Source organism: Salvia splendens, chromosome 2 (assembly GCF_004379255.2).
Source record: "Salvia splendens isolate huo1 chromosome 2, SspV2, whole genome shotgun sequence".
Taxonomy (NCBI): Eukaryota; Viridiplantae; Streptophyta; class Magnoliopsida; order Lamiales; family Lamiaceae; genus Salvia; species Salvia splendens.
Window position 1 is genome coordinate 37,170,570 of NC_056033.1, and position 12,692 is coordinate 37,183,261.

At 38.5% G+C, this 12,692-nt stretch overlaps 1 protein-coding gene and 1 pseudogene across 1 annotated transcript; one reads left to right on the forward strand and one right to left on the reverse strand.

Annotated features, from left to right (window-relative positions):
* The first annotated feature begins 561 nt into the window (after positions 1–561).
* LOC121769285 (ATPase GET3A-like) lies at positions 562–3,682 on the forward strand. Its single transcript, XM_042166039.1, has 7 exons — positions 562–1,014; positions 1,378–1,502; positions 1,840–1,990; positions 2,453–2,563; positions 2,783–2,921; positions 3,007–3,122; positions 3,284–3,682. The coding sequence occupies exons 1-7, from the start codon at positions 754–756 to the stop codon at positions 3,458–3,460; spliced, it is 1,080 nt and encodes a 359-aa protein (XP_042021973.1). The 5' UTR covers positions 562–753; the 3' UTR covers positions 3,461–3,682.
* A 202-nt stretch (positions 3,683–3,884) lies between these two features.
* On the reverse strand, positions 3,885–10,835 carry LOC121765665 (annotated as a pseudogene).
* Positions 10,836–12,692: the final 1,857 nt, after the last annotated feature.

Genomic DNA, 12,692 nt, shown 5'->3' on the forward strand with positions numbered 1-12,692 from the left:
TTGTAATGAAAAAATTGATGAAGTAAGAGAGAGGTAGAGAGAAAAAGTAAATAAAGTATTGTTAATGGAGAATGGGTCTCACCTCAATAGAGAGAAAAAACTTTCTAAAATTAGAAAATGCATATTCTTGTGGGACGGACTAAAGAGGAAAGAGTGCATATTCTTGAGGGACGGAGGAAATATTAAACTAAGATATAAATGTAGGATCCACATTCCACTCATTTTTTTCACTCACTTTTCTTCACATTTCTATTATAAAACCCGTACCGAGTCAAATGTGGACAACATTTTACGGACGGAATGAGTATTAAGTTGGGTAAATTCTATATCAGTCCCTTAAAAATGAAAACTATTTCTTTTTGTTTTGTATTTTTAAAATAGAAATTTTCTTAACTTTTTTATTTATAGACGTGAATCTTATTTACCTATTTTTCTTTTCGTTTTTTTTTTGTTTTAATAATTTCTTTTTCTTTAGTAGTTGAACATAAAAACTTGAGTTTAAAAAGTTTTCATTTTAAAGAAAGATAATACTAATAGTTCAGCATCAAATTAAATGAACAATTTAGCGTAAAAACTGAAAACATTGTTTGATCGATGTGATCGCAACGACCCAAGGCCTGAAGATCTCTTCCATGTTCGCTGAAACAGTCGGCACAAAGAGGAAGACACTATAGTGTTTGTATAAATTCCCGACAGAAAACCATTTGGTCGAGAAAAAAGCATTTGGATCGCAGAATCAATCAAGATTGAGTGATGGGTTCGAGCGACGAGATGCCGGAAGGCACGGTGAAGAACATTCTGGAGCAAGAATCGCTCAAGTGGGTATTCGTCGGCGGCAAAGGCGGAGTCGGGAAGACTACGTGCAGCTCCATCATGTCAATTCTGCTCGCCAAAGTTAGACCCTCTGTCCTCATAATCTCCACCGACCCCGCCCACAATCTCAGCGATGCCTTCCAGCAGAGGTTCACCAAGACCCCTACCCTCGTTAGCGGCTTCACAAACTTGTACGCAATGGTCAGGAATTTCTATTTCTATCTCAATTTCTGTGTTCAGGGATTTTCAATTTTGACCTGCCGTTGCATGCATATAAAAAGGTGGAGTCTTTTTGTAAATTTCTGATTTTTGTCATCTTTTTCTTCAAGTGGAGAGTCTAAACTATAAGTAGGGCCCACTTTGATTGATGAATAAAGAGTATCTTTCATGTTATTGAGCTTTCTTAGAGATTGTTGTTTTAACCTGATGAAATAATCAAACTGGGTTGATGTGTTTAACTAGAGCAATTGTGTGGAGCATATGCAGAGTTTAGTGTAAACCTTAATGTATGTGATTGTATGGCTAAGATGTTGTTTGTTTAGTGATATAGACCTTTTCTTCTAGGAAGTTGATCCTAATGTGGACAATGAGGAAAACCTTAGCTCAGATGGGGCCGATGGGTTTATGTCAGACTTGACAAATTCGATCCCAGGAATCGATGAGGCTATGAGTTTTGGAGAAATGCTCAAGTAAGTCTGCTACCATGCTTGTGTTTAAACTTTATGCAAGTCAAAAGTTTGTTTTGCCTTTGGTGTAAACAGATTTTTGTATCTGTTGATCTTCTGCAAATTAATTCAATCAAAAAGGTTCTTATCTACTCCCTCTGTCCACGTCCATGAAAACCTGAAATGTTTTGCCATTTTGGGATGTTCACAAATAAAATAGACAATTGCCTTTTTCCATTTTATGGCTGCTATTATCGTTACTTCTAAAATGTAAATTATGCTTGATTTCTTTTATTCATGATTTATATACATTTGTTCCATCATTCTTAAATTTGAATTGTTCTTTGAATTTGTATTGCAGGCTAGTGCAGACCATGGATTATTCTGTTATAGTGTTTGATACAGCTCCAACTGGTCATACTCTTCGGTTGTTACAATTTCCCTCGACATTAGAGAAAGGTCTCTCAAAGCTAATGAGTTTGAGGAATAAATTTGGTGGATTGTTCACCCAGGTACAAGTAATTTTTTCCCAAAATGTAATTTTTTTGAAGGTCCTACTGTGAATCTGAGGCGTAAGGTAAACATTTAGTGAATGCCTCTCAATAAAAGGCATCTAGATAGTGCATAAAATCAATGTATTGTGGGGATGAGCTGTGTGCAATGGAATTCTAAGACATGGATTTTCTATACAATGCAGTCATTGAGACTTGTGAGAGTGTTTGTAAGATCTGAAAATCCATATTGGACTCTTGTCGTTCCTACAGGATTTATAATTACTGTATTCTCATTAGGCTTGTTTACATGTCAGTTTGATCATGTGCTAGGATGTCGATTATCTCTACACATTTGTTTGGCTTTCTGTCATTTTTTAGTTCTAACTATCAGTGTTTCCTTTTCTCTGAACTGAATGGCTCCAATCTTTTGCCTAAGAATATTCTTCATGTTAATGTCCATTGTCCAACTTTTTCATGCAGATGACTCGCATGTTTGGTGTTGGTGATGATTTTGGTGAGGATGACATCTTGGGGAAGCTTGAAAGCATGAAAGATGTGATCGAACAAGTAAACAGGCAATTTAAGGATCCCGTAAGACCTCAAAATACTTCTCTTGTGCTGTTTATACCTGAGGTTTATTTTTCCGTGTTATGAATGAGAAATTCCTTCGTTTGGTTTTGTTTTTTCAAAAGCATTTCCTTGTACTGTTCATTTTGATTAACACAGTTTTTGGGTAAGTGCTCTGGAGTGATGATTATGATATTTTACACATAAATAATAGAACCTCTGTTTCCTGATTACGTCTGGCAGGATTTGACTACTTTCATCTGTGTTTGCATTCCGGAGTTCCTGTCTCTGTACGAAACTGAGCGACTAGTTCAAGAGCTTACGAAATTTGAGATAGATACTCATAATATTATAATTAACCAAGTAATATTTGACGAAGAAGGTGAACATTTCATTTTCAGGGCTGTGGTGTTTATCTTATGTATCAAATTGATTTATTCTGATCTTTGTTGCGCCATAAACTTCAGTTGTTGAATCGAAATTGCTGAAAGCTAGAATGCAGATGCAACGGAAGTATCTGGATCAGTTCTACGTATTGTATGACGACTTCAACATAACTAAGCTACCCTTGCTGCCCCAGGAGGTATATAGTCATTGCATTGATGCTTTTTGTTGTGGTTCATTTGAAACCGTATCACATCTAGAGTTTCGTAACATCAACTCTGTCATGGCTTGATTTCCGAGCTTTATGATATAGTCTAACTACCTGATGTATTTATGTATGCACTTCATGATGTTGAACAGGTTTGCGGAGTTCAAGCCTTGCAAGCATTTTCCCAACATTTTTTGACACAATATGAAGCATCTATTCAACGCGGGACGGTAGAGGAGGTGGAGCAGAGAGTATCGATCTTAAAAGAACAGCTCAAAGGAGCTGAATTGGAACTTGAAAGCGTTAAAAAAGGGAAACAGAAGGCTTGATTGCAGAAACAGTCGCATTGCAGCCCCTGACTTTGTCTCATTTCAACTCCAACATGGGTATCATTACCATTTAAATCTTCCACAAATTCTTTTTCCTCATGCCCAATAAGGGAAGATTTATTTTTTTAAAATATTAGTTTTATTATTTTGTACGGATGATCTCAATGAAGGGAATTTCTGTATCTGACCAGAAATTCAGAGTCCATTTTATTCAAATGTCAACATTTACTGGCTCTCTACAAAATAATTCTTCAGAAATTGCTCCTCAACCTTCACATTTTGAGTTCCTATTGGTTTTAACTTTCTTTGGTAGGATCGGTTCTCAAGTCCGAACATTAAAATCCGATTTATGTGTTATCTTTAATTGCAAATTTATCATAAGAAAATAAGAGGAAAAACGATTTTTTATAACATTTTAACATAACATCCATCATTATATTTGATTAGAAATAGTTATAAGAGGAAAAACGATTTTTTATATTTGTCCCTCCATCTCCATCTCCATCTCCATCTGCCAAATTCCCAAGGCCATTTGTTTAGAAATAGTTATATAAAGTAATACTACATTTTTGCACAAATTTAGACAGTGGATTATACAAAAATGTGGGTTAAGAACTGAAATTAAAGGATGCATGGTAAATTATTATATTACCGGCGACATATCTAGGGAAATCTTGATCTTCAGCTGCTTGTTCATGTCTCCCAGTTCACGTTCCTGCCAGTATGCGATTGTTTATTTTATAAGTTAGCTTAATGTGGATAAAATGTATTTGTTTTATTTATCTTTCAAGTATAACTATTGAGGTAATGCAGATCATACTAGCATTAAATTTTATTTTTAATACTATGGTTTTTGAAAAAATGATTTAAAAAGTGTCTTTTGGCCAATGGGATGAAAACAATACTTTATGCAGAACTCTTAGCTGATTTCACAATTAGTAAAACCTAATTCCTTCAATTCATCCATTTTTTAGGTACTAATCTTTTTTTTAATGACAAAAAAGTTTTATTTGTTTAGATTTCGAAATATGTATGTTATATTTACACAAATTAAATTAAGCAGGCGTACATACAACATTCACTTCATTATTAAGATCTCTAATGACGCCATCCATTGTTAATCCAAAACTTACCTTTCTGCGAAGCTCTTCCATTTGTTCCATCAAAATCTGGGTCTGCAGACAATTTCAAGTTATCATTGTCCAATTAAAATGAATAAAATAAAGTAAAAAAATGTGAATCCGACCTTCCTATGCCTGGTTTGCGCAAGAGCACCTTCAAGTTGTTTTTCCAGATTTTGTAACTCCTTAATACTCAGAGGGCCAAGATCTTCCCCAAGCAAGTGCCTACCCATTAAATATCACAATACATGTCAACACACAATAAAATCTACATATCATATAGAAATAGTTATATTCCGAACATAAAAATAAATACCAAGATGAGTATTAATGTAATTTGCTTTCTCATCAAAGTGTCTAATACCAAAATTAATAAATAAATTAATTTAATCAGCTCATATGATTAATTAATTAATTAAACCTGCGTTTCTGTTTCAGCAGGATTGTCTTGAGTATTAAAGCAGCAACGATGGTAACGTTCAAGGGTCCTTGCCATGCTGCAAAAGTACCACAACTTTAACTCTATGTGAATCAATCAACAAATTCTTGAGACTTCATAATAATCCAAATTCCATCAACTTAATTAATTGATTTCCAACCTTGATCCCTCAAGTTAATTCTACTAAAAAAAGAAAAAAAAATCTCTTTTTTTCTTCTCAGATTGTACAAGATTCAATTTTTTTTCAGACCTTTTGAAGCACAAAGTCAAACTCTACTCTTTTTTCAGATTGTCTCAGTTATGATTCGAGGTGCAATTTATTTCTACAGGTCAATTTTTGTGATAATTATAGAAATAAAGGCTAATATCACGCCATCTTTTTAGGTATCTAATTAGAAAGAAAACGAATAAATATGCATAAGCCATGATTGTCTTCAACATCAAACAATTTAAAGATCGGTAACAGTTCTTGGATGAAGTGCAAATAATTACTAAGAGCATCAGCAATGGCGCCCGTCCCGCCGGAATTCCGACCGGCGTGCCGGAATTCCGCGGCGGACGTCCGCCATTGTGCATGGTATGCACGGATACGGAATTCCGCCGAGGACACTGCAGTTCCGCGGCGTTTATGCGGAATGCCGTCGCGACGCCGCGTGGACGTCCGCCATTGCGTTGACTCCCAAGGACGTCAGCGCGGAATTCCTGTTTATTGCATTAAATGTTTTTTTTAAATTTCTATAAATACGTCCCGTTGAACTTCATTTCATTCGCACCACTTGTATTAACGAGTATCTCTCTCTGCATTTCTTTTATATATATGGAATGGCTGGTAGTGGTAGTGGTAGTGGTAGTGGTGGGAATTATGAACACATGATGCGTCTGATTCATGCACGTGTGCGGGAATCAGCGGAGAGGGAGGAACAAGCGGCCATGGCGCCAGCGGTACCTCGACCCATCCATCGTCGAACTATAATACCTCGGGACCACCTCGCTGCCCACGCTCGGTTATATGAGGATTACTTTGCGCCGGAGCCACGGTTTGGGGAGAACCTGTTCCGGCGACGGTTTAGGATGCATCGTCCGCTCTTTCTGCATATCGTGGGCGCTTTGGAGATTCGATACGAGTATTTCAGGGTGCGGGAGGATGCGGCTGGTAAACCTGGCCACACGCGATTCAGAAGTGCACTGTCGCAATCAGGCAGCTAGCATACGGAGGCGCGACTGACATGTTCGACGAGTACCTCCACATCGGCGAGACGACTGCCCGCGATTTCCTGAAGTATTTTTATCAGGGCGTTAGGGAGATATTCGGGGATAGGTATCTTCGAGGCCTACCCCCGAAGATTGTCAGGCGCTGCTGGATATGCACGAGAATCAGCACAGGTTTCCGGAGATGTTAGGCAGCATAGATTGTATGCACTGGGAATGGAATAACTGCCCCGCTGCCTGGAAAGGGATGTACATTACTGGTTTCAAGGCCAAGAATCCCACGATGATCTTTGAAGCGGTAGCTGGCTACCGGCTGTGGATTTGACATGCCTATTTTGGAGTAGCCGGATCTAACAACGGCATCAACGTCCTCCAGTCGTTGATGTGGAGCGGGCATTTGGTGTGCTCCAGGCTCGATGGGCGGCAGTGACTGGTCCAACACGGCTGTGGTATGTTGACAACATCGCCGACATCATGTACGCATGTATTATCATGCACAACATGATTGTCTAAGATGAAGGTCCAGCACTGACTGATTGGACCAATGATGATGCTGGTGCTGCGGGTCCAAGCCACGACGTGGCCACTAGCAATGTATGCATGGGGATACCCCATGTCGATGTCAATCGAGTCCGTGCATTTGCCGATATGCGCCAAAGACAAGCCCATGTTCGGCTACAGAACGATATTATTGAAGAAGTATAGCAGCGGAGGGGTCGTCGTTGATGTAGTTTTTAATTATTGAAATGTTTTTTTTAATTTGGTGAATTGTACTTTTTTTTATTTAATGGATTTTTTCCCTATTTGTGTCGAAATTTTAATTCCGTAAATTGTTTAATTCCGGAAATTATTTAATTTGTGAATTTGTGGTTTTTTTAATTGTGGGAAGTCATTCGGGAAGTCCTTGAGGATGTCCGTCACTGTGCAGTGGGAAGTCCTTATGACGTGACAGTGCAGTGAGAAGTACGTATGACGTGGCAGGAGGTGTTTTTGGGAATTCCGCGGGGAATTCCCGATTAGTGAATTTGTGATTTTTTTAATTGTGGGAAGTCCTTGGAGATGTCCGCCACTGTGCAGTGGGAAGTCCTTAGAGCATCTCCAGTAAGACTGGACGTCAAATAGCCCTCACATAGCCTTCACATTGCCACATCATCAGCACTACAATTCTCCTGCCACATCAGCTTGCCACATCAACTGGACATCAAATAGCCCCCACATAGCATTCACACTACCTATCCACATCACTAATAACAATTATATAATTTAATTTACACTCGTATCAACATACGTAATTTAATTTACGAGACAAATACGGAAAATTCGAATAATAATATTAAAATTTCAAAAAGTACAATAATTTAAAAAAAATACATTTAAAAAATTATATTTAAAAAATTATATTTAAAAAATTACATAAATTTACATAAAAACTAACGCCTTGCAATCCTCCGCGCTCACAACTCTTCAACTAAATCCTTTTGGAGTCGAATATGAGCCTCCGTCTGACGCATGTCGGCATGTGCTAGGAGAAGGGCTTCTTCATCGTGAGGTACCCCACCTCGTACGTTGGCGGTGGCGACGCCGTGGCTTGGACCGGCCTCATTATCGTCGTTGGCCCAATCAGTCAGTTGTACACCTTCATCTTCGACAATCATGTTGTGCATAATAATACAAGCGTACATTATATCAGCAATGCAGTCGACATTCCACAAACGCGTTGGTCCCTTAACTGCAGCCCATCGAGCCTGAAGCACACCAAATGCGCGCTCCACGTCCTTTCGCGCCGACTCCTGCCGCGTCGCAAAGTAGGCCTTCTTCGTATCTGATGCGCACCGGATCGTCTTCACAAAGACGGGCCACCTAGGGTATATCCCAATCCGCCAAGTAGTAGCCCATATCATGCTGGTTGCCGTTGGCGACAAAACTGATGGCCGGACCGACGCCCTGGCACTGCTCGTTGAAAAGGGGCGACGAGTTGAGGACGTTTAGGTCGTTGTTCGAACCGGCTATCCCAAAATACGCATGCCAAATCCACAACCGGTAATCAGCTACGGCCTCGAGGATCATCGTGGGATTTTTTCCCTTGTAGCCGGTCGTGTAAAACCCCTTCCAGGCAGCGGGACAGTTCTTCCACTCCCAATGCATACAATCTATGCTGCCTAACATTCCCGGGAACCCATGTTGATCCCCGCGCATCCGCAGCAGATTCCGACAATCTTCGGGGGTAGGCTTTCGGAGATACTGATCACCGAATACTTCGATCACGCCCTGACAGAAATACTTCATACATTCGATGGCAGTCGTCTCACCGATGTGGAGGTATTCGTCCCACATGTCTGCCGCGGTGCCGTAGGCCAACTGCCTGATTGCCGCAGTGCACTTTTGAATAGGGGTGTGGCCGGGTTTGCCAGACGCATCGTGCCTGAAGCGGAAATACAGATATCGCTGCTCCAAAGCGTTAACAATACGCATAAACAAGTCCCGTCTCATCCTAAAACGACGCCTGAAATGGTTGGCGTTAAAACGCGACTCCTCTGCGAAGTAATCTGTGAACAGGCGCTGATGTGCAGCTTCATGATCACGATCAACCACTTGTCGACGGTGGACAACTGGTCGTGGGCGAGGTGCCGCCGGCTGCATATAACTCTGCATCTATCGATCAACCTCACGGCTCGTATAGGCATCTAGCTCTTCGTTCATCATACGCTCGTACTCATCCGCATCCCCACCACTACCACCGGCATTACTCATTTCTTAAATTGATCTTGAACAGAAAGTAAGGTAGAGAGAGAGTACTCGTTAAAACAAGTGGTGCGAATGAAAATGACGTTCAAAGCGCGTATATATAGTGTTTTCAAAAGAAAAAAAATAAAAAATAAAATCTGACGCCGGTTTGACGCCGATCCGGGACCCACAATGGCCCCGTGAGGATCGGCGTCGGAACCGGCGTCATCGCGTGAATCGGCATGGCCACGCCGATTTTGACGCCGATTTCGCCGACGCCGGTTCCAATGGTTCGGCGTCAGAACCGGCGTCGGCGAAAAATCGGCGTTGCGATTTTGACGCCGTTACTGGAGATGCTCTTATGATGTGGCAGTGCAGTGGAAAATCCGTATGACGTGGCATGATGTGTTTTTGGGAATTCCGCGGGGAATTCTGACGGGAATTCTGCGCCACTGCTGATGCTCTAAGACACAAAACAAAAGAGAGAGAAAGAGTGAGGAGAGGGAATCGAATAAAATTAGGTTGTAGTATTTCCAAACACAGCAAACAGAACTTGGAAGAGGAAGTGCAGCAAATACCCAAAATAAAAAGTACTCATACTAAAAAATAAAAATAAGTAAAAAACAGCACAACTGACATAGTTCAATTTAGGGGTGGGATTAGAGAAAAACTTGTGACAAACAAAAAAAACTCAAGAATCTTCACACCTACAAAAGAAAATAAAAAGGGTTTCACCAAATTGGTTGCTACAGTTTTCTCTTCTTTAAAAGCCTGAGATTCAGACTACCTCAAAAAAAGAAGAAGAAAAATCTGACCTGCAGTTTGTAAAACTTTCATCAAGAAATGCTCCAATTGAAACACATAAGCCTCAGTGAGCCTTGTGTTTCCCATCAAATTATGCAATAATTCACATTCATATATTCTCTCTCTCTAGAATTGGTGTACAAGAGTGACACAAGAGCCACAAAATGCTGAATTCAACGATTAAACCGCAAGATCTAAGAATGTAAAGTAAAGAAGACAGAATCTGAAACTGGCCCCACTATTAAAATATTGGTGAAGCATTTAAAGAAGGGAGAGAGATAGAAGAGGAGAGAGAAACCCTAGATCTTGCACAGAGGTCCAAGAGAGGTTGGAAAAAGAAAAACCTCCCAGAACAGCATGAAAACGTGTCGATTCCAAAACTCCCATCTCCATTTCAACAATTTAAAAAGCACAAATAAAAAAAAGTTTCAATCTTGGAAGTGATGGTAAAAGAATCCCAGAAACCCAAATCCCAAAAAAGAGAAACCGGAGGATAATGAAGTACAATTCCAAATTAACAATTCAAATTTAAACCTCTGCAAAAGCTAACAGAAAAGACCACTTTTTTTTCTTGATTTTATTTTTGAAGACTCATCCCTATTATGGGTTTCAAGAACATGCGCGCACACACATGACACATAGTGTGTTATTGTTGTTGTACAAAAAAAAGAAGGAAAAGATGAAATCTTGCATGGTTTATTAGGCTGTGTGAGGTGAAGAGAGCCCACAAGGAAACAAAATTTAAGGTGATAGAAACCCCCAAATCAGAACAACATATGTGTAAACACATACCCACGAACAGTTGGTTGTGTGGCCTTGTAAAAAAGAGTTAGTTAGTTAGTTAGTTAGTTTAGTTAGTTGAGATTATTACCTAGTACTACCAAACTCATAGAGTTTTCCTCTGCTAGAGAAGATGATGAGGGCGACCTCGGCATCGCACAGAACAGAGAGCTCATAAGCTTTCTTGAGCAGCCCATTTCTCCTCTTGGAAAAGGTAACCTGTCTGTTGATCTTGTTCTCTATTCTCTTCAACTCAACTCTCCCTCTCCCCATTTCTCTCTCTCTCTCTCTCTCTCTCTCTCTCTAATTCATCCACTGTGTCACTGTGTGTGTGTGTGTGGGCAGTGGGGGTATGTATTAGTAATAAAGTAGGGGGTGTCTGAAAATTCCTTGTCTTCATAAATACACATGAACATGTAGTTCTTGGATTTTCGTGTTGCGAGGAAATGGGTGTGCCACAATTCCTTAATTTTTTTCATCATTTTTGGGCACTTTTTACCCCAAACAAATTATTTTACTGTTCCTTTTATTCCATTTCTACTGTACTAGAAAACCTAACTGAAGACTCAATTTGTCTCGTGCGACATTGGGTTTTCTTGGGTAAACGCTTTTGCCCACTCGCTTTCCTTTCTTGCTCATCAAATATGCTAACCTTATTGGCCCCCCATTTCACAATTTATTTCATTCTTTTTTTGTTTTATGAGTAAACTAATTTAAATTTAAAGGCTGCATCACGGAGGAGTTGAACTTGAAACCTTTGGCCTCAGGCATTACCCTCTCTATCGTTTGGTCTACTCACACATACAAATTCATTCTCTTCATTTAGTGGGAGAATACTATAACTGTCTAATTCATCCATTCCTTATTAATTACGACATCTCTTTTTAATAGTCGAGAATGAATAAAGTATTAAAGAGAATAAGAAAAGAGAGATTAAAAAAATGTTGATTTTTGTCATAAGAAAGGAACGATTTTCGTCATAAAAAAGAAATACAGATGACTTTAATTAACTAGGGACTAAAGGATTACTTAAACATAAAATATTGTTCAAATACATAAATATAAGTTGATGATTTTAAGCATAAAATACGATTATAAATTAAGAGAGAATTAAGAAAGAGGAATAAGAAAAGAGAGACACGAAAATATATAGAAATGATCAAATTTTTCCTTAAAAGGCTGAAATGGGTAAAAATGAAAAGAAATAGTCTTACAAGTAATATATATCTCAAATGAATTAGACCTACTCCATAATGCAATTTATTTTATGAAGTATCATAAGTATGCATATTTCATTTACCAGATAGTACAAATTATAGTTCACTCTAATTAATAAGTTAGTGGTTGCTGTTCGATTAATGAAAAATTGAAGGGATGTTTATGAATTCAACAAACGCATGCAATCTAGAGGTGCACATTTTCTTTAAATACTTTTGTTTAGTGATCAGGTTTTAATTTTTGTGTCAGTTTGTGATGTTATATACTTAAGAATAAATATTAGTATTTTAAATCCCAAACTAAAATATTCCACACTATAAAAAGTATCTAAACCTTGAACAATGACTTTGCAAAAAAAATATTTAGAGTCAATTTTTCGGCCCCCGCAATGTTGACGTAGTTGGCCGGTTAGTTTTAATTTTGAAATTACTTCACATAAAAAATGATGTTATTTCGTGCTCTAATAGTTTTTAAGATGACGAGCTACGTTAAGATTTCGAGGTTAAAAATGGACACACAATAATTTTGATTTTTTATAATTTTAAATATTTTTTATCAAATTTATGCTGCCCATAAAGTCTATATTTTCAGGTACAGAGGGAACATAAGAATAATTAATTTTTCATATCAATCACTCTTCATGGTGATAGTGGGTCCCACCAAGAGCATTAGACAGAAAACCAAGACCACGGCCAAACAAGATTTTGAATATGTATGAGATTAGATTATAGTTAAGAAATGCTTCCTAAAATGAATAAGGCACTATGAGTTGGTATATATTTGTTCTGATTTTATTTTGCATATATCGCACGAAGTGATCGGAGAGAGAGACAATCAAGGAGTATGATGCAGTTAAAGTGTAAATGGAAAATTGATGAATTAATAATACTAAACACTCATTTTACGTGTTTTTCTTATGATCACTAATTAGTTTTGT

Excerpts from the sequence above, each read along its gene's own strand:
- LOC121769285 (XM_042166039.1), top strand. The coding sequence starts at position 754 with ATGGGTTCGAGCGACGAGATGCCGGAAGGCACGGTGAAGAACATTCTG. Across the intron at positions 1,015-1,377 it reads TCACAAACTTGTACGCAATG|GAAGTTGATCCTAATGTGGA; the intron begins GTCAGGAATTTC and ends CTTTTCTTCTAG. Across the intron at positions 2,922-3,006 it reads AGTAATATTTGACGAAGAAG|TTGTTGAATCGAAATTGCTG; the intron begins GTGAACATTTCA and ends CATAAACTTCAG.